Source organism: Scomber scombrus, chromosome 4, assembly GCF_963691925.1.
Source record: "Scomber scombrus chromosome 4, fScoSco1.1, whole genome shotgun sequence".
Lineage (NCBI taxonomy): Eukaryota > Metazoa > Chordata > Actinopteri > Scombriformes > Scombridae > Scomber > Scomber scombrus.
Window position 1 is genome coordinate 27,868,766 of NC_084973.1, and position 23,114 is coordinate 27,891,879.

Consider the following 23,114-nt stretch of genomic DNA (forward strand, 5'->3'; position numbering starts at 1 on the left):
TGTCACAGTTAGGGCTCGGTATCATTTAAAAAGTATGATACCATACCAAGTACCCTTAAAATGATACCGATACCAATTGAGTACTTCATTCAATATCCTCATATGAATAGAAGCATTACATTGTAAAAAAAATGTCACCACTCCTCCACATCTAAATAATTTGATTTTTACACAAATATATTTTGTAAGTCTTCAAATTATTAATATTTAATGCTTGAGTTGATTGGCTGTGAGCCAGTCCATATAAATAGTCATATTTTCTAACTCTGGGTGCAAAAAGGATCGACGGGAGGCGTTCCGATACTACTTGGTAACGATTTATTTCGGTCGATACCTTAAAGGCCTAGTCATACTGTGAGAGAGGTTCAAAGAGGGCAGTTTTTCACATTACTTAGTATTTCACAATACCTCAAGCTCTCTTTGCAAATTTGGCATCCCTTAGCCAGGATCGGTCCACATTCTCCACCTCCTCCTCTTCTTCTTCTTTGGATTATTTTCTATGCACATAAATGCCACTATTTCAAGGGTTCGATTCTTGCTTAGTTTCATTGTTTACCACTATAGGGGTGAAGATAGATGACGCACGCTGGCTCCCAAATAGTGGTCCTACTTTCCTAGAGAGATTCAAAGAGGGCAGTTTTGCACATTACCTCACAATACCTCAAGTTCTCTTTGTAAAATTGGTATGCCAAGTTGGCGTCTTTTCCTGAGCCAGGACCAAGTCTACATCCTCTGCCTCCTCCTCTTCTTCTTTGGATTATTTTCCACACACATAAATGCTATTATTGCAACGGTTTGATTCTTGCTTAGTTTGCGGTTGGATGATGCACGCTGATGATGATTTCTTGCATATTCACGAGTTGTAGCCTACGATTCAGCAGGTGTGATCATCGTACAGTCCACACACATCAAACCCAAGTTTAATAGATTCATGTTGCTTAGCGTGGCTTGCAATAAACATAAAAGATTGCCAAAATCTGAGTCTGTAGGCGCCATTAGAGAGAAGGCTCGGTCATGCACTGTCTGCTTGGAAGGAAAAAATGCTTCTGTTGGTAAAACACCAGGATTATGATGAATAAAGATATCAAGGTGATTTCTCCCTGCCGTCGAGATCTTACAGCCACCAGGAGCATGTGCTGGAAATGTCTCTCCAGCAGGGAAAATACAGATTCTCCCGGCAGGTAGTGGTGTGTGTGTGTCTGTGTGTGTGTGTGTGTGTGAGTGTTTCTTAGGAAAGTAGCTGTACGTGTGTCATCTTCAGCTGCTGTCAGCCCAAGCTGTGCCAGACACCCTGCGTGGATGACTTCAGCTTCAGACTGAGCTTGTTATCACCTCATTCTCACTAGAGGAAGCTGCCTTTTCAGCACAGCCCCGTGTCTGCTTAAAAAACACAAAAACCAACATTTCTTTTCACCGACTCATGAATTACATCATCGTGCACCTGTAGAAAAATATGACACAGTTCATTTAAGCAACTTTTTAGTCTTGGTTTACATATTCTCTCATGGTTTACATATAGTTGTTATGGCTGAATTAACAAGCCATAACAACTAAACCCATGTATGACAGTTGTACCGACAGAGAGTCTGTCAGATTTTATGGGTCAGTCACTTCCCACTATCTAGTTTAAGTGTCATAATCAGCAGTGGCAGTTCTAGCTTGTACGGCGCCATGGGCGACTCCCCCACCCCCACCCCCACCATATACAGTACTGTGCAAAAGTCTCAGGCCACCATTAGATGTGTTGTTTTAGCAATGCGATAATGACCATATATAATTATTTATCAGTCTCTTTTATATACATTATACAACTATAAAATACAGGAAATGTTTATGCAGTATTAAAAACAGAAAAAAACGCTTCTATAGGCAAGTATTTAGTGTGACCTCCACTTACACTTAAGCAATAGCAGTAACCTGGATCTCTTAAACTTAGATGGAGTGGAACCTTAATTAAAAATAATGACCTAAGACTTTCGCACAACACTTTATATATACAGTATGTAGGGCAAGAGAGAGAGAGCAAGAGAGAGACCAAGAGAGATGGATATAAATAACAACCATAAATACCAAAAGTATATGAAAAAAAGAAACAAAAATAATATATAAATATAAATTAAATATAGAATCAAATTATCATGAATGATAACATATTGCTAATAAAAAAACACACTAATAAAGATAAATTGCACAAATCCTATATCACACAAATACACAAATAGAACAACACATATATACATTTTGGTTTATTTATTTCTAGTGTGACTGATTTTACTTTCTACATCAGTAGGCTACTGTACAAAAGTAGGTGCACTATATTCTCCTGCTCCTCCTACTTCGGGCTTTCAGTGTAGAGACCTGAGGTAAAGATGTGACGGTGAGTGCGCCCCGTGCCGCCCCTGTAAAGATACCGCTCATATCTAAATCCACTAATGATAATCAGTGTAGTGTACCCGGTGTAGTCAGCAAATACTTCCTCAATACTTGATAGTTAACGGAAATGATAAGCCACTGTAAAAGAAAAAGTGTGGTTATAAATAGTTTCTTTATGAACTCAAAGATAAAGTTCCTCTCTGCAACTTATTAACTTAACGATGCCGTATAATGTGCATGATTCACTGGTTTAGGTGTGAATCTTGGCTCTCGTGTTAGTTTAGTGAATGCTGTCCGATGCATCCTTTTCCTATTCTTTATCTTTAATCATGAAGTTGTACATCAGCGGTTATTACATACCATAAAAAAGCTTCTGCTTCTAGGTGCGTAAGGGTTTAAACTATAAAACAGTTTATGAGGTGACACAGGAAGATAAGTATAATGTAAGGAAATGTAGAAACCATCTACAGCTCCTCGCTCTGTTCAGACTGATTTATTCACTGTATATCATAAACCGGCCTCTACTTTGAGCTGTGTGCTTGTTTCCGTCGATTGTATCCCTAACCCCGATCGCTCCCACTTCACTGATTTCTGTTTACAAGTCCTGTCTGTTGCTCGTTACCGCTGAACATTGATCATTCCAGCGCCGCCTCATCTCCACGAGACCAGACTCCCGGTCAGAGCAGAGAGCTCTAACGAGGATCAACCAGTCATCCGGGCGAGACTGCACTGATTTGACAGCTTACTAACGTCCGCCGGTCAGTCTTCTTACAGAACGGAGAAGACTCACAGTGCAGCGCATCTCTTTGAGTTTAAAGCTGTCTTGTTTATAGCTTTCCATGAAAGTGCACCCTATATATAACACTTTACTACACCATGAAATACTCTCTTTATTCTTTAGTTATCTTAAATTCCTACTACATGAACAGGGCAAGTGATGGGGACAGTAGATCTTCTGATGGAAGCTCTTAAAAGACATCAAATATGAGTCAGAAAATGTGTTTTATAAGGAATTAAATATTACTCTTGCTGCTGAAAGAAGAGTTATATTCTTATTATTAGGGCTGCAATTTGCAGTTATTTTCATTACCAATGTCAATTATAATCTCGATGAATCAGTGAAACGTTTCATCAAAAAAATATCAGAAGATAGTGAAAAATGTGCGTCGCATTCTTAAACCCAAGTCACGAGAGTCCAAAATGTGATTATTCGTTTATTATATTTTATTTAAATCTTTTATTATCTTTTGTTTTATTTGGGTATTTTTAGATTTGATCCTACCTCTGATGTTTCCTCATTACAGATTAATGAGAGTTATGATACCTCAGTTCCTGGTTTTATGAGTCATTATTTATTTTTTGTTTGTTTTTTCCATTTAAAGCACTTTGAGAAACTGGAGCTAGGAAATCTTGACATTTGTGTTTTTGAAAAATGATTTAAACTATTATATTTTATTATCAGATGTCAATACCAATTCATTTTCTGTTGATTGACTAATTGATTTATTGACTTCCATTGGGGACACTAAGACAGAGTTTCCCCCATGGGGACATTAAAGTACCTTCTGAGTTCAGCTCTATATCACATTACATTCATTTAACAGATGCTTTGGTCTAAAACATGTTGCAGTAAGTATTTACAGTCGTATATAATTCAATATCTGCAGCGTGAGCAAGTCTCTGAAGGTGCTTTTAACACAGAGGTCTGTCTTCAGCTGCAGCTTTAAACCAACACTTTAGCGGATATAAAATCAAATTTGCTGTGTTTGCACAGGCTGAACAGATGCTCCGAGCCTGGCCTCTGCGTGGCTGTTTGCATGTAAATTGACTGAAAGTAGGTCTGTTGTTTTTTTTAAAGAAGCAGCTGGAGGAGCTTCAGTTACTTTGTACTTTGTATACTCAAACGTGTCTCCGTGTGTGTACGTTCAACAAGGCAGGTCAGCGTATCGCAAACAGGAGGTAATATTTTGATTAATGTGTAATACTTGAACTACTCCTCTCACCCAGGCACTACCAGGGGAAAGGAAGAAGAGAAGCACGCGGCAATAAATCTGTTAACTGCCGCAGTATCTTTGCAGAGATAAACACTGGAGGAGCCGGCGGTGTTAAGTAATGCGAGGCAGCCCTGATAGACACAAACAAGCCCCTCCTCTGCTTTCCCTACCTGCTCCTTTCCTGTCCTGTCTTCCTCTCCCCTCGAGTTGCTTTATGGAAACAAGTAGGCCAGAAAGTGGGAAGCCTTGTCTATGCTTTAAGCACAACAAAGGGAGCAGAGCAATTTGATCCAGCAGACTATCTGGGGTGTTTTTTTTGTTTCACTGCACAGAGTTGTGAGTGGAGCTGCTCTTGAAAAACAGCTTGTGTTTGTCAGTGATTCCCAAGAAGGTTTTTTTTTTTTTTTAACTTCACGGCCCGCTCATTATTTCTGCTCCGTCTTTACGCTTATTCAGCAGCGTTCGTGCAAGTCACTGCTCTCCCTGAACATCCCCCAGAGGGATGAGAGGGATTTCCCAGCTAGCCTCTGCCTAGTAAGTAAACATAAGGAGGAGGTCTATCCTACAAGGAGAATCCACCACATTAACGGTGACCCCGGTTAACTTAGCTCTTAGCCAGTTTTTTGAGGGGTGAGTCTGATCCTCCCAGAAAGAGAAACTCATCCAGGGGAAAGGGTTGTTTGTTTCTCTCCACCACCTCACTAAGGAAAGAGAAAGCTCATTTTGAACCGCTGCCATTTTCCCCTTGTTTGTATGTGTGTGCAGCTGGTGTTGTTAACTAAGGGTGGGCTCACTTTCCTCTCTATTTATGTGCGTACAGTGGGAAAGCTTTGGAAATAAAAGCAGAGGATGTGGAAAGCGGTGGTTTCCACATATTTCAAAACATGCAGTTATTGTTTTTTTTAATGCAACTTTTAGCTCTTATAATTATGTTTGCATAACATCCATTTTTAAATAGATTGGGTGACATGTTCCTCAGCCACAAAACATACTGACACTAGTTTCTCCCAGAGGCCAAACTCTTGGAGGTGAAAGAACATGTGACACAGTGATATGGTGTTGCTTATTGACATGTTTTTATTAGCCTTTGGACAACTCTCGTGGTCTGCGGCACAGAGGACACATTTTTTCAACCATGACATATGTTAACAAAAGCTTATTCACTACTATGTTGAAGCTGATAGCGTTGTAAATATCATCTTGCAGAATTGAACATACTGATGCCTTAAAGATACTGTGGAGTTCTTGACCACTTGTAGTACTATAGAGCATTTATTTAAAAGAGTATGTCATCTTTTTTTAGTCTCCTGCACTCTCAAACACACACACACACACACACACACACACACACACACACACACACACACACACACACACACACACACACACACACACACACACACACACAGACAGACAGACAGACAGACAGACAGACAGACAGACAGACAGACAGACAGACAGACAGACAGACAGACAGACAGACAGACAGACAGACAGACAGACAGACAGACAGACAGACAGACAGACAGACAGACAGACAGACAGACAGACAGACACACACACACAATACACAGTCCAGTCAATGGTCTCACACTCTTCAGGTTGTAGTAATCCACTAAGATACTCAGCAATGCACCAACAGAGGCATTAAAGAAGAAGATTACTTGCTCATAAACATGGATGTATACAATGCAAGTGTCAAACTTTGAAGACTAAATAAGATAAGAGAAGATCTTCCTTTATTAGTCCCACAGTGGGGAAATTATTGCAGCAGCAAGTGGATAGCAAAACACAATAAGAGCATCAATAGAAAGAAATAAAGAACACAATACATTATAAGTGCATAAGTGATAAAAAGACAATAGTAGATACAAAATAGTAACATAATGTACAAGAGTAATATTGGTGGTGAATGATAATATATCTGAGTTGGATGTTATATAAAATGGCTTTGCTAATGTTTTATAAGGAAGGAAATTCATTAATTGAATTTGTTAGACCTCAAGGACGTGCATAATGTGCTTTGGGTGACTAACGCTGAATGTAAAGAAAGCTTGTTTACAAGGGAAAAAAAGAAAGAGGGCATCTTTAATTTACAGTCCTCCATTATTCACTTTTCAAGGTTACTAATTATCCCTCATTTCCTTTTATAATGACTCAAGTTCCTCTTATCTGTATAACTCAGTAAATAAAAGACGGTGCATCATAAACATCACTGCGCTGTAAAAACCTAATCACACATTAATCATTTTATAATCAGTCACACCAATTTAAAAAATGCTCTATGTATCAAATATGGCTGACATGACCTTTGGAAACTCTTCAGTGATATGGAGAGTATGTTTGTATTGAACAGTGAACTTTTCAGTGTATTGTAGGAGTGCATTTTTAAGGGGTAGCGTGAATTGGGTTTGAATCTGCTCATTTAACTGTCAGGCAGCACAAGAGCTCTCACAAAATATCACACATAATATGTTCAAGTGTCTGAATCAGGTCTATTTATTTAATTTTTTTTAAAGATAAGGACTTTTTTGTGTGATCAACATTTGAGCTCAGCAGCTGCACATTTATAGTTTCACTCATGATTGCTTTTTGCTGATGCTTTCCCTCACTGGAGATGATGCAGAATGACTTTAGACGAAGTTAAATCCAAAGGAAACGCTGGTAAATGTGTTTTTATGTTTCAAGAACTGGACAACGTAAAGTTAAACAAACAGTAACATCAAGAGTGTCACAGGGCCTCCTCTAAAGTGCACAGATGGTGTTTAATCTGGAACAGGAAATCAGTCATGTTTTCATTTCTCATCCTCAACCAGTATTTTCACACAGTCAAGTTTTTTTTTTTTTTTTAACAGATTAAACTTTTCCTCTGTGTGAGCTCTCTGCAGTGGAAAGTTTGACAGCACATGAATAACTTGAAAAATGTTTTCATGGTTTGTTGTTGCTGCCGTTGGCGTTTCATTTTTTATCACAAGCCAAAATATTTAGTCGTTCCTTACTTTTCCAGATTCGGTGTGGTTGGAAATGTGATGTTACATAACTTTGGTTTGGTAGCAGCTGAACTTGCAATATATTTTCTTTTATCTAAAGGGCAAAAATATGAGCTATTGCACTTTTCTTCAGCCTTCATCTTCATCTTCATCTCTGGTATCAACTTTTACAGCTGCATATTTGTAGCTATAAGTGATTATGAAACCATCCAGTGTTCAGTCATCAGCTTATTGTGACTTCATCCAGCCAGGCATGTGTGTAACAGGTGTTCACTCATTTGAATACAGATTGTGTAGCTCTACGTGTGTGTGTGTGCGTGTTTGTCTGTGTGTGTGTCCATGTATTAAATTACACATGCACATTGAGAACAACAGGCCTAGCCATCAATTTCTCTGAGAAGAAAACAGATGAGCTCCTGATGTCTGTCCCTTCTATCTACACAGAGGTGGGATCCACAATAGGCTGAGACCAGACTGAATGGGGAGGGGTGGAAGTGTCATTAGCATGAGAAAGCCTTCATCCTCTGCTCTCTTCTCTTCCTCTTCACCATTGTCTGCTTCGTGTCCTCCGGCTCGGTCGCAGGACAAGTCACTTCCTTAAAGAGCTGTCGATCCATTTAACGAGTCTGTACAGTTGTTCCGTTTCTCAGAAAACACTTTTATAACCTTCACATTTTGATTTTGATCATTAAAAAAAAAATCATTATGTGGTTTATTAATATCTGTCTGGTATTACAGTGCATTGATGGCTGGCTTGATTGTCCATTGTTAACACTGATGCCAGTAAATGAAGAAGATCCATTTTTGGGAGGTTTATGAATATTTGATGAAGTTTTCTACACATTTGAGCAGCATTACCGATAACACTCTGTAGCCTCTTTGTGTCTTACGAGTCAGTGTCACAGTTTAATTGTCAGACAACTTCATAAATGTGTCGGATCAATACTCTCAAGTTCAGCTGTTTGCCTTCTTAGTACTTACTATCATCATCGATTTCAGTTTTACAGTTTAACAGAGTCTAGTACGACGGCGTATTGAGGCCATATATGTAAGAAAATAAATAACTACTGACCTGAAGGAGGAGGGTGATGTTATATTTCGAGAAAAACATTCTGAGATTACAGTCATAAATTTACGAGGTGTTTTATTCTGCCAAGCAGTCACATAGCCTCACTTTGTAACACTGGAGAGATGTTGCTTGTCATACATTATGCCTGCTGTGGAAGAACTGATCAAATTTCACTTTTCACTTTTCAGTCAGTATTTTATTTTATTTTTTTACATCTTCGGATTGCCTTTTATGTCCAAAGCCAGAGGGTGTTTAAATTTAAAAGCAGCAAGGCCTCACATGGGTCACAATGAATGTTTGATATTTCACTTAAATCAACTAATTAAATTTAGACTAATAGTTTCAGCTTTGATAGAAACATAAAAATAACTGATCATATACACTCAGAGCCACCTGATCAAGCTTTGCTCTGATAAGTCTGACTACTTAATTGTGAAAAAGGATCAAAGAATCAAAAGAAAACATTTAATATCCAGATTGTTCTATTATTATAGTGTCGATTTAATCGTGTTAATGTAGCCGTGGCCTCAGACTCCTCAGATCAGCCCAAGGGATGCACTACAGTTCCAGGTCAGGACGAGGTGACATTTTTGTTCCTGATACTTCCTGGAGGAGTTTGCTGTTGGCCTTATTTCTTTTCCTTTTTTTTTTTTTTTTTAAGCCTCTTTGCAGCTGCCAGTGTTGCAGTTTGGATCCTGCATTTACTCATCAAATACTGGAAGACACACTGACAGAGAGAGAGGATAAAAGTGGGAGACGTATAGCTAAATTACTAAAAACTGCTTCCTGACGACTGTGCACTCCAGACTTGGCAGGACTGTGGGAGTCAGATGACAACACACGGCCTTCTCTTAATTGCGGCCACCTTTTTTTTTTTAATGCCAAGACAGAGGGAGTCTTTTTTTTTTTTTTGCCAGATAGCTTCCTCTGTTCTGTAAATGCGCGTGAAAATCTGGCAATGGAAATCTAAAAAAAATCTCTTTCATTCTCTCACTCTTCTTTCTCTCACCCCCCTCTCCCTCCTCTCTTACTCCCTTGTTCTCGTCCTCCCTCTGTGGGTGTTTGGTACACTAAGTGCTTCGTGATTGCCAGGGCCGTGAGGAGGCACAATCGGCGGAGGCGTCAACGGCCCTCAGCCAAGTGTCCTTGCTTCCCCGAGTGGTTTTTCTGGCGGTGCTTCGGTCGAGTGACAGTGCAGTCAGCGTTATCCAGTTAGATCGCAGCGTGCGACAACAACGCTGCATGGCAACATGACGGTGGAATTTCCAAAACAGCTCCCGTGTTGTTCATACATAGACTTATTTGTCACACTAAAATGTCACGCAGGCTCACCCCCGTTTTGGATTGACTAAACAGTAAAAGTGCTTGTGTGTGCACTTCAGCAATCAGGGTTTTATTTGTTATTATTCCACTTAACGAGGTCACCTCTGCTGCAGCCTGTAAATACTGTAAAATATATCACATAACATCTGGACAGGTGTGAGAGCTGTCTTGAGTTTCTGGCTCTCTCAAAAAGTATAATATAATGTTTTTGTTTTTCTTGTGGGATCCAGTTCATAAAGCATCAAACCTCGGTGAAGTCCTTTTCTTTTAAGATCAAACTTTGGCCACAGCAAAGGATTCTTTCCATTATCAAGTAATCTGCCATTTAATTTTTGATTCTGTGTCTTTAAAAGTCTTTAAAAGAAAAAGTTAAAAATGTTGGCCAAAGTCTAAGCATATTCAGCTTTCTATATACTATTTCTACTATCTACTATCTACAGCAAGAAAACCAGGAAATATATACATCACGCATTTGAAAAGCTAGAAGCAGTGAAATGAAGGCATTTTTTCTCAAAAGATGAGTTAAAATGATTAATTAAATAGTTAATAATTGTAGCAGATTCATTGTCTATCAATTGACTAAATACTTAATTGACTAATTGATTCGGTTGTAGATTCAACCCGGAGTTCATAGGATTTGTGTCCAGAAAAGTATGAATAAAGTCTGCTGGAGTTTGATCCATTACAAATTATAGAATGTAATGGACATGTTTCATAGGAAACTTGCTAAAATGCTTTTAAATCGTATTTGTGGCTCTAGATTAACCTTTAGTTATAACTGCAGGTACTCTTCCAGCCAGTACACAGTTATATAATCCATTATATTGAAAAGCAACTATGATCCCTAAATTCTGCCAAAGATTTAAGCTTTTCCAGATGTGTGAGAGTTTGAACTGTGTAGACAAGCTCTGATGTCTTTCCTGAATGACAAAGGTTCAAAAACCTTCACTGTAATAAATGATTGATTCAATTTAACCCAGATTCGCTTTCTACTTAAAAAAAAAAATCTTCTAACATGAATTCATATAACTCGTATAGCGTGGTGAACGATGCAAACAGTAAAGCTGACCTTCAAAATGACTGTGTTTGTGTGTGTGTGTGTTTGTGTGTGTGTGTGTGTGTGTGTGTGTGTGTGTGTGTGTGTGTGTGTGTGTGTGTGTGTGTGTGTGTGTGTGTGTGTGTGTGTGTGTGTGTGTGTGTGTGTGTGTGTGTGTGTGTGTGTGTGTGTGTGTGTGTGTGTGTGTGTTTGTGTGTGTGTGTAGCATCAAACTGCTGCTTGGATGTTTTGTCAGCTGTGTTGATGTTGTGCTGATCTGCGAATCTTATCAGTGTGTTGCTGACAGCGAGCGCTGCACCGCCTGCTTATAATTTACACTCTGTTTCCAAACTGATTATGAGAGGTTTGCTGAGAGCGAAGACAGGTGTGTCTGTATTTCATCGGGATCCACACATGCTCTTTTTTTTTTTTTTTTTTTCCCCACTGCAGATTTTAGAGTTATGATTCGGCACAGTCATCCAGCTGTAATATCAGTGTCTGTGTTGCATTCGTAGCTATTTCTGCTTTCAGGAAGCGTCACCTATGATTTATCAGCGATATCAGCTGAGTTTTTGATCAACGGTTTTAAGTATTTTCATATTTTAAACGTTGGTGAATCCTTTGGGAAAGTGTCAGCAGCTTAGTGATTAAATAAGTCTATCTTCTATTTCTGTTACACATCTGTATTGTGCGCAGTAGAGCCGTGATTATCGGCTGATACTGACTTATCACAGATATATCCATATTGGTGTTTATGCTGTCCGATATTTTATTGTTTAAAGTTATGTAGGAAGCATTTTATATTTGATTCTTTTCCTTAATTCAAGTTTAATATATACATATATTTATTTAGTTTTTTACTGACGACATTATACAGTCACGTTTATTGTGTTTGATAACCACATTTGACGGATCCCTGCAAAAAAATGTGTGTTTATGTTTACATTCTGTACATATAAGATTATCGGCCATTATATCGATATCGGAATTTTTTCTCTCCCTAATATTAGTATCAGCATCGGCCCCTAAAATCCAGTACAATTCGGGCCCTAGAGTGTCTTTATAGTACTGAGACTATGGTGGATGCTGTTGGTGGTGATCTGATGTTCATGGTCGTGATTACAGTGAACACACAGTAGAGTTTTAACCTGAAAGTGTCACTCAGATTAATATCTAGATGCACCTTTGACACCGTTCTTTCCTTTCCTCCCCTCTTTCTCTGCAGCGGTCAGTTCGCGGTGGTCAGACGATGCCGGCACAGGAAAACAGGCGTGGAGTACGCCGCCAAGTTCATCAAGAAGCGGCGCAGCAAGTCGAGTCGACGGGGGGTGACGAGGGAAGACATCGAGCGTGAGGTGAGCATCCTGAAGGAGATCCAGCACCCCAACATCATCACGCTCAACGAAGTCTTCGAGAACAAGGCCGAGGTCATCCTGATCCTGGAGCTGTGAGTGTCTTCGTCTTCTTTCTCTTTGTGTTCTCACCACAACATTTTTATTAATAGTTCATCGTTTTAAGACTTATTCAGTGAGGTTATGAGCTAACAAAAAGTGATTCATTTCCATTTTTGTATACTGTGGGTCACATTAGGAAAAGTCCAGCTAAAAGAAATGTTTAAGAGGTGTTTTTACTAGAGAATTTACAGTTCATCATTGTAAGACTGACTCAGTGAGTTCATGAGCTAAACTAAACTAAAACAGTAGTTTAGTTTTCAGGTTAGGGTTAGGTTAGGGCAGACTTTATACAAAACATTTTGTAGGAATATTAACATTTTTTAGGTGGAGGCTTTAAAATAAGCTCATTCGGATTGTCTGCCTCTCCCTGCATTGTATATTATCTGTCATTTTTCAGATAATATACAACATACATACATTTTAACTTGTGCAAACTAAACTAAACTTCTACCTATATGTGGTGGAGACATAAACATTGAAATAGTGGAGAATAATCCAGCAATTGGTTATTACAGTCTTGGAAGTATGACATTTCAAAATAAACACAGTCATACAGTCTACAGGCATCTGTCATGAATACAGTGTTTTTAAAGTTCAGATCAACATTAAATTAATTACAATCATTTTAAAATTCTAGTGAAAATCTCGTGACCAGTATTCTGGGTTGATTAGATGATAAACTTAGCTGTAACTGTAGCTGTAACTCCTTAGAAGTGACATGTGGCACAGGTCCACTTCTCTCACCAGTTAAACCAGTCCGACCAGCTTACTAACTGGAACTAACACAAAAAGATTATTTATGTTTACACAAGTATGCAGCTGACACGCTTAGTCAGAAGCTTAAACAGGAAACTACACCTCAATTACTGGGTCACCTTAAAGCCGGCAGAAATGAGCGATCTGCAGCTGTCAGACAACATTCCTGACCGGTGATGTCATACCGTCGAGTCGTAAGGAAGAAATAAGGATCACAGAAAACAGCCGAGGCGCACAATGCACAGCGCGTGTGTGAATAATAAGTCTGTGGCTCATTTCCAGCTCCACTGGTAGAGCAGCTCACTACACTACACCACTGTATGATACATTTAAATGGTTTTAAAAAAGAGAGAATAATGAACACCTTTATCTTTGCATAGACAAGTGCAAAATGTGTTTTATTTAACTTTATTAAGACGTTTTTATGATGTTTTAGACTACAAGGATTTGAAATGTAGTGTGAAAATAATCCAGTTCAGGCTACATGGCTGAAGTAAGCACATCTACAGTATGAACTTTTATTATTATCATTTTATTTTCTTCCTCTCACACATTTGTAGATTTTATCTCGAGTGTTTCCTCATTCCCAAAACACAAGACAAGTGATCTTGTTCTAATAAACATCAACATGAACTCTTCCTACTCCTGACTTGGTTAATGCACCACTTAATGGACTCTTAAATTCATTTTCCTAAGGGAAGCTGTCCCATTACTCACCTTTTTCCCCTGAAATCTGTCTTCTGAATGAATATGTTGATAGAAAGAGGCTATTCAGGCAAATCTTTGTGGTCTGCTGGTTAAGACTCGTCTCCTGTTCGATTCCAGCAGCACACCTTTGTTACGTGTCATTCCCTGTCTCTATCTCCCCTTGTGTCCTGTCATATCTCAACTCTCCTTATCAATCAATCAATCAATCAATCTTTATTTGTATAGCGCCAAATCACAACAAAGTTATCTCAAGGCACTTTACACATAGAGCAGGTTCTAAACCGTACTCTTCAAGTTTTAATTTATAAAGAGACCCAACATTCCCACATGAGCAAGCATTTAGCGACAATGGCAAGAAAAAACTCCCTTTTAACAGGAAGAAACCTCAGGCAGAACCAGGCTCAAAGTGGGCGGCCATCTGCCTCGACCGGTTGGGGTAGAGGGGAGAGAGAGGAAGAATAGGAGAGAGAGAGAGTAGCACATTGAAAATAAACATTGAAACTAGAAGGTCCGGGACTGGAATCTGTCATCCGGACGTCTACAGGCCCAGATTGCCTGTGAGATGAGAAAGCACAGACAACTCCGGGGAAGAAGTGTAGGTTACTGAATGCATTAATAGTACATGAATGTTATTGGATATAGATGGATGGATAGAGAGAGAGAGGAGGAGAGAGGAGCTCAGTGCATCATGGAGGTAGGAGTCCCCCGGCAGTCTAAGCCTATAGCAGCATAAACTAGGAGCTTGCTAACTATAAGCTCTATCAAAAAGGAAAGTTTTAAGCCTACTCTTAAAAGTAGAGAGGGTGTCTGCCCTCCGGACCGAATCTGGGAGATGGTTCCACAGGAGAGGAGCCTGATAACTGAAGGCTCTGCCTCCCATTCTACTTTTAGAGATACTAGGTACCACAAGTAGGCCTGCGTTCTGGGAGCGCAGTGTTCTGGTAGGTACATAAGGTACTATGAGCTCTTTAAGGTATGATGGAGCCTGACCAGTAAGAGCTTTAAAAGTGAGGAGAAGGATTTTAAATTCTATCTATATCCAATAAAGGCATAAAAACACACCCCAAAAAAAGGAAAAGAAATGATTTAGTTGCACAGTCATGCTCAAGTATCTTCAGTGCCCAGTTTAAATAGTTTTACACTCCCACAGTTCACAGGTTGGTCAGTTTCCAGCTGAAGGCTCAAAATCTGTTGGACACTGAGCTCACAAGATTTGTCTGGATTCTGTTAAAATATTTAAAAAATGACCCAGTGTCTCAACAGCCTCCCTACTCTAAATGTAGTTTACAGTGCATTAGCTTTTCAATGATGCATACTTGATGCATACTTCAGTACGGTCGATAAATCTCCAAGGCAGCGATATCAAGAATAAGTCAAGTTTTAGTGGAGTCGTATGGCAAACCAAATATCTCAAGATTATTCATAAGAGCAGGTGAAACGGGTTGAACATTAACCTGCAGTATCCTTTACAAAATCCATGAATTTCCAGTTCATCAAGATATAATAACAGACACAGCTGATGTAAATGTTCTCGTAGCCTCGGGGATGTATGTAAATGAATGTGGTTCAACGCGGTTGCTGAAGAGCAAGAAATTGTCATTGTGGAGCCGTGGAGCCGCTGCTGAAACTCATTTGAATTATTTGGGAAGATCTGTTGATATTCTTGATATATTTGAGATAATCAAATCCATTTGTCTTCGTGCAGGCAGCGTTAGCCCAGAGCATGGAGAGGTGAGCTTGAGACTAGACGGTTATTCAATGTGTGAGAATATTACTGCTTCGAGCAAGTCATCAGCTGAGAAAAGTTTATATTATATTATAACCACTAGCTGCTGGAAAGAGAGTATGCTGAGCCACTTTCACAGAATAAAGGTGAACTGAGACATTACCTTCGTGTCATAAAGCCATGAAATTTTACATATTATTCTGCAAGTTATTTAATAATTTATGAACTTCTGTCTCTGTTTTTTCAAGTCAGGTTTGCGTGAAAAAAAAGTACAAGCTGATCTACTAACGCAGCGCATTGAGGCTTGCGTTTTTTCAAATGTGCAAGATAATACACGCTGTCCATTTAGTACGTTCGCCATAATGAATATGCAATATGGGGCGTTTTAACCCCAGAACCTGTAATTCCATGGGATCAAATTTTAATTTGTGCTTGCTGGCTTTCTGCTCGTCCAAACTCTCCATTAAGACACAAAACCCTCATTTAAATACTGCTGTCTGCACCTTGTTTTCATTTACGCAGTTATTCTTAGTAGATCACCAGCAAAACGCACTATAACCAAATGTGCAATCATTTAGACTGCACATGCAATTTAGTACCCTTTATTTATGATCTTAGTAAATCAGTCCCATAGTGCATACTGCATTTTTTCATACTTCTCAGTGTGAACGAACTTATGCAGTCAAAATATGAAAGTGTAAGAACAGAGTTAGGAGATTTGAGACGCAGCACAATATTGTAGAAGTGATTGGATGATCAGTGATGACAACAACAGCTGTTGTTTGGAGGTTTGCTTTGGTGGACTTAGGTTTGTAATGTTGTATTTCCAGAGAGGACGATGTTAGAGATGAAGTTAGGCTCACACAGCTCACCTGAGCTGCCTGAACCACTAAAGTTTATATACTCATCCATTATATCTCTCTCTCTCTCTCTCTCTCTCTCTCTCTCTCTCTCTCTCTCTCTCTCTCTCTCTCTCTCTCTCTCTCTCTCTCTCTCTCTCTCTCTCTGTCTGTCTCTCTCTCACTTCAGCTGGCATCCATCCTGCATGTTGTTCGACTCATTTAACAGCTTCACAGCACACACTGTATCTCACACTTGCACTGACGATATTGCTCACTTCCACACTGCATTGTTTAACCGTGTCGAGTTAAATTTAAATAACCGATTTTGTTTAATTAAACTCTCGCAAGTCAGACTCCCTCAGCTGGTTCTGTGACAGGAGGCGACAGGCGGAGAATGAGAATACATTAAAGTTCAGTGTCTGTATAACTTGTGTCTGGAGAAAGTCACGACTCAGTGCTGTGACATATACCTCAGAGGTGATGGTTCAAAGGAAGCTTCAGAATTTAAAAAGCTTTTAAATTAACTGTAATCTATTGATGTGGCTCCTGTTTCGCAGTTTAGTTTGTTTTCTTGACCAGTCTTGTGGTCATGGTTGTTTATTCCGAAAACTTTTTCATGTCAGATATTTTCAGAAAGATGCACTCAACCAACAAATTCCTCCCAAAATGAGTCATATGATGAGATGTTTGTCATTGTTACATTAGGTAGACTTTGTAGGCATGTTTCTTTGTGGTAGAGCATAAAAAACAAACCCAGGAAGTGTAGTTTAAAGATGTATTAAGTGCATAAAGACATGATGCAGCAGTTTATTCTTCTTAGATTGGATTGTTTTGATTATGCACATCTGTAAGTGTCTCCCCTGCCTCGGTGCTTGTGAGGTAAACAGGAAATGATGACTATGATACATGTGATACAAGTTATTTGATCTGGTACAGATGGTATCCGATGGTGCCCACATGTTTTTGATTGATGGAGCATTACACTGGAGCAAAATAACAGAGTCAGGACAGCTTTATACTCCTCACAGTGACAACCACACTGCAATAAAACACTGAAGTGAATATGGTAACTTGCATTTTTGCCATTGTGATTATAGTTGATCTGAAAAGGCCCTTGATTTCCACAGGTCCGGTCATAATAACTCAAAATATGAACTGATTCTAGATTAACAGAGTTAAGGAAGTACAGTAGATGCTGTTTGTTTAAGAAGTGGTCGTGTTTCTGTTCAGCCTGCAGGCAGACAATGACTCAGAGTTAACGCCAAGCTTGTATCATCAGTGCTGTGTGGCTGCTGACAGTCCACACAAAGGGAGACAATGAGGAGACACAGTCGTTAATTGTACTTATGATTCCTTTAATGGGAGAGACAGGGAGATGTGAGATGGTCTGACACTTTACAAAGCACCAAATACAGGAAGAACTTTATTTTCTCTTTGAAATCCACTTGCACTTTATGTTATGAGATAAAATATCAGAGCGCTGTACCTGGTTAGTATTCAAAGCAGCAGGCACGCTGTCATGATGCTGTTTGAATGTTTCCAGCCTGAGGCAGAGAAAACAAAACAAATAAAATTTGGATCTAAAAATATGACTGTTTGGCTTCAGGTTGTGCCCTTTGTCCTCCACATCCTCCTCCTGTGCTCTGTGTAAATACGCCAGTCACAGGTTCTGACCTTTGACCTGAAGCACTGAGTGACCCGTCAGAAAGGAGACAGAGGTTACATGAGCAGGCAGAAATCTCCTTTACTGTCTGTGAGTACGAGTTAAGACGCTGATAACCACTCAAGCAGACGATGAAATAAACATCCTACATATAGAGTGGGTGTTTGCTGGAAGGGAGGAGAGGGGGTGTGGAGGTCCCAGCTGTGCAGCTGGTGTTTCCTCCCTGAAGGGAGGAGTAGTGTTTGTTTTAAAGTGTGTGTGTGTGTGTGTGTGTGTGTGTGTATATTTGTGTGCTTCTGTTTCTGCTGAAAATATGCCACGCATTGATTGTTGGTAATTCATGTATAAGAATGTGAAAATAAACATATTTTAAGAAGTAAATATCAGAAGAAATAAAATGTTTTTTTTTGTCAATTGTGCCAAGTGTGCCTTAAATTGTTCCAGTTGTTTACATATGGCCTACTGTTACATCAAGCATTGCTGCTGTTTGCTATGTTCGCACCTTTTTATATTGCATATTGCACTTTATTGCTCTTATAGATTATCAATGTTTTATTTCTGTCTTCAATTGTATTTAATCATCTTAAATGTTTTTATGGCTCAGGGAGTGCTATCTACATTTCGTTATATTGTTATCTGACCCTCAATATAATAACAATAAAGCTACTACTGCAACATTTTAATCAGAGGACTTGGTGACTAAATTAGTTTATTTTCAAATAATCGTGACTACGGAGAAATTTTATCTCCTCACTTACATATATTACAAGACAACACATGTTAGTATGTGTGGATGGCTGATTGAATGCTCAAAGACTGGATGAGCACGGCTTTAATTACAGTTATCTGCACTCTTCCTCTCTCTTCTTCTTTCTCTGTCACACTTCCCCTCACTTTATCTCACTGTAACTGTGATAAATCCTCTACTCTCTCTCTCTCTCATTCCTCTGTCGCTCCCTTTCTTATCTCCCTCTTTTCTTTCATGTGCTACACGCCACACTACAGTTTTATTAAATGATTCAGTTCTGATGTGAAATGGACCCAAACAGACCTTTTTTGAAAGTTTGGATTGATTAAAAATGAAGGCTCATGTCTTTGCAGTGATTAGCGAGTGCTGATGCTGATATTAACCGGCTTAAATAGGAGATTTAATAAGTATAAACAGTATATTTAAATTCTAATATGACAAGATAGACGTGATCTGAGTTGATTTTCAACATTTTATATGGTTAAATATTGGATGTCATTTGCTACAAAACTACCTCAAACTGGATCAGAATGTTTTTTAGCCGACATTTTTGTCTCTTTATTCAATTCAAGATTAAATAAAGGTGTAATAACTCAAATATTCAAACACCAGGCATGTTTCCTTTCCCACATCTTCTCCTTTGTTGTTTTTTAATGGATGGTTTCCATTATTTAAACTCAACCTAAATCACTTTATTGAAACCAGGGCTGGTTAAAATGTTCTCGGGATGTGTAAATTGGTCAGACTCTAATGCACCAGGATGATTAGATTACATCAGCTCAGCTCCGTTAAGCAGGGATTTGTAGCTGGCTCTGATCTCAGAGATCTCGCATTTTAATTCTCTCTCTCTCTCTCTCCTTTTCTCCTCCTCTCTCTCTCTCTCTCTCTCTCTCTCTCTTTCCACGTCTAGTGTGGCCGGCGGTGAGCTCTTCGACTTTCTGGCAGAGAAGGAGTCGCTGAGCGAGGAGGAAGCCACTCAGTTCCTAAAGCAGATCTTGGAAGGAGTCTTCTACCTGCACTGCAAACAAATTGCTCACTTTGACCTAAAGGTACTGCCACAATAAAAGACTGTAGAGGTCCTTCCTGTCCGATGTCGGGGGGAGGGGGGGTTTCTCTCACTCATATATGCTAAACAGGAGTACAGCAAGGTTTTGGGCTTTCTTCCAGTTTGTCAGCTTGAATTTTATGCAGTGATTACATACTGTAAACATAAGCTGTGTCCTAAATCCATACTGCTGTGCACACTAATACTCAGCAAGTGTGGAGTATGTAGTGCATTTACGATGGAAACTCGATAAAACGTCAACGTCAAAGTCAACTAAGGGAAAATGAACTGGCAAATATTTGTATAATCAATGACTTGTTTCAATATTCTCTACATCCAGCTTCTTAAATGTGAAGATAAGCTACTATTTCCTTGTCTTATTATAGTGTGACAGTGTGTATATGACCGTGAATTGAACATCTTTTGGGGGTTTGAAATTATGCCAAAACAAGGAATTTGAAGATACCACTTTGGGCTCTGGAAAATCATGAAAGGACTGCAAAAAGCCACTTGCAGTTGCAGAGCATTAAATCTAATTGTTAAAGCAAAAGATCTTTGGAAACCTTTTCCCTCAAAGTCAATAAAAGTCATAAAACATTCAGTCAACTAAGAGAAAGAGAAAATGAACTGGCTACTATGTTGATAATCGATGACTTGTTTCAATATTTCTCATGCAATAGCTCCAAATATTCTCTACTTCCAGCTGTTTAAATGTGATTATATGCTGCTTTTCCTCGTCTTATGATGGTGTGATAGTGTGTATCCTTCCTTTTATCCTCAGGTCAAATTTAACCCAGGAGGCTTTAACTCAAAAATTATGTATAGTTTTATTTAAATGAGGCTTATTTACCATAATTGACCTGAGGAATGAAACTGGCTTAAAAGATCTAACACAGAATTGGGTAATATTTATATCTTATGCTTTATAAACAGTCAAATCAAACCGGAAGATGCCACTTTGGCTCCGGAAAATTATAACAGGACCTTTTTTCAGTATTTTCTGCTAGTTTGTTGCAGCCCTTTTAAGTATTCTCAGTCTGCTTGATTTCCAAGTCCACTTGATTTTTGAGTGTGCAGTTGGGGGGACTTCAATAAACAATAGAAATAAAAGAAAAGCCATTCGCAGCTGCAGGACATTAAATCTAATTGTTAAAGCAAGAGTTTAATGAGCAGTGGCACTTTGATTGACATCTGCTGACTTCATTTCAAGTACTAAAAAACTGGAAAAGTACGCTAACTGCAGTACATTGTGAAAATTGGCATATAGTATGTTCTGTGTACTATTAGTATGCAGCATGACATTGGGACACTATTAGTCATTAAGCATGCATGTGTCCTTTGTATATCCTTGGTTTCAGGATTTTTAACAGATGCAGGAAAAAGTACAATTTTAAGCCTTTTTTTTAGTGTTCAGTCTTAACAATGAAAACCAAAAACAGAAGTGAACAATTTCAGAAATCGAAAGATCCGCTTTTGTTGTGATTGTGAGGTTTTCTAAACAACACTTTGGACACAGAAGACGATGACAGCGACTTGCTGAAGGTCATGTTTCATAGACTTTAAACACAGTTGGATATTTTCTGCTGCTCGTACACAGAACAGCTGCGTCGCCTTTTGTTCGGCACCGTCGGAGTAGTTTGGAGTTCACGTCCATCTTCCTAAATGCCAGCTCATTGAAGAACTGGATTTATAGCGTGATGTGAATCAACTCGCCTCTTTTTTTGTACCTCTCCTTTTATATCAGTGTCTCTTTGTATCCATGTTTTTGGGGCTAATACATCTGAGGCTAATTACCATGATTAATCTGCTTTTGGCTTATTTGAATTCTCTTCTTTTTATCGTGGTGTGTGGGTAGTTTTGACTCCTCAGGCAGAAAGAGTAAAAGTCATCAGAAGAGCACGAAAAACACCAAACTTCATGATTCTGAACATTATGCACCACTTTTATGTTTGGTGTATTTTTTTTTTCTTTACTTGAATCTCAATCAATATCATCGGTCGGTTTTCCACTTACGGCTGCAGAGATGGCGTCTTTAGAATAAACAGTCTCCTCCACTTACAGAACACAAATCACAAATCATAAGCAGTTTATGACATTCTGCGTCCAGGCCTGCAGAAAATAATGAGCACTGAGCTCAGCCAGCCTCTTCAAATCAATGCCAGAGCTTTTACCAACCACTGCTGCCTCCGCTTTGGATATGCTACTGTTATTCACTGTCTCGCGGTGGCTCCGATTAAGATTTAATTAGTTGAGTACAAATGTGCTGTTGGATCCAAGAGTGGCTCCATCTGATATTTTCTCCCATATTTCAATAACATCTTGTGTGTCATACCGTTTTTTTTGGTTTTTTTTAAATGTCAATTTTAATTCAAGCCTAGTTGTATGGATTTTCTGTGCATATTGTGCAGCAGTAACTATACCATGATGAGAGAAATTCAATAACAGCAGCTCAAATGTTCTTTAAGAGACATTTGTAAATACTAATACATATTTTAAAGTGACTGAACTCACTGAACAAAGCTGCTTTGAGCAAATTATTATTATTATTATTGTTGTTATTTTGAGACTCAAATCAATTTTAAAGAGACAGTAGTATTGTTAATCAATGCACTCATTATGCTCAGCCTCCAGGCAGCACAGACTAATGATGTGACATCATTATCGGTTGCCTCATGTGCAATTTGTATCTGAACAAGAGGCAAAATGATTTAAAGGCAATTGTTTTTGAGACCTAAAAAGTGTTCTTGCACTTTAATTTCACTTTACTTTATCAATTATCTTTTCATTGTGTCTGGGAGGGATGTACGTTAGGGCTGGGCAATAAATCCATATTGTGATATTTTATAGATATCGTCTTAGATTTTGAATATCGTGACATCGTGATATAGAGTAACAGACTGTTCTATTATCTGCCTTTATCCACTTAGTCATTATATCCACATTACTGATGATTATTTATCAAAAATCTCATTTTGTGAAAGCACCGATAGTCATCCCTACAATATTATCAAAATATCGATATCAAGGTATTTGGTCAAAAATATCGTGTTATTTGATTCTGTTTTTTTATTCAAGCCCAACCGATATATATGGGTCAGCCGATTTTTCTTTTTCTTTTTTTGGCTCCCTAATATCAGTATCGTCATCGGCCCCTAAAATCCAGTATTGGTCAGGCCCTATTCTTTATTCTTTATTAGGAATGTATCCCCATTACCTGCCACAAAGTGGTCGCTAGTCTTCCTGGGGTCCACTCAAAAGAAACAACAACAACAAACTATAAAAAAAAAAATCACAGTGTCAGTAAAATAAAAAAGGTCAAACAAGCCAAAATATAAAGATAAAAAAATAAGTGAAAATAATTCTGAATATTTTTTAAAATTATAAATA

At 38.7% G+C, this 23,114-nt stretch overlaps 1 protein-coding gene across 1 annotated transcript in view; it reads left to right on the forward strand.

Annotated features, from left to right (window-relative positions):
- The window catches only part of dapk1 (death-associated protein kinase 1), an 89,787-nt gene that overhangs the window by 21,349 nt on the left and 45,324 nt on the right, over positions 1 to 23,114 (forward strand). Inside the window, exons 2-3 of the mRNA XM_062417529.1 lie at positions 12,011 to 12,232; positions 19,593 to 19,731. Coding sequence (XP_062273513.1) covers positions 12,011 to 12,232; positions 19,593 to 19,731 — 361 coding nt within the window. The remainder of the gene's footprint in view (positions 1 to 12,010; positions 12,233 to 19,592; positions 19,732 to 23,114) is intronic.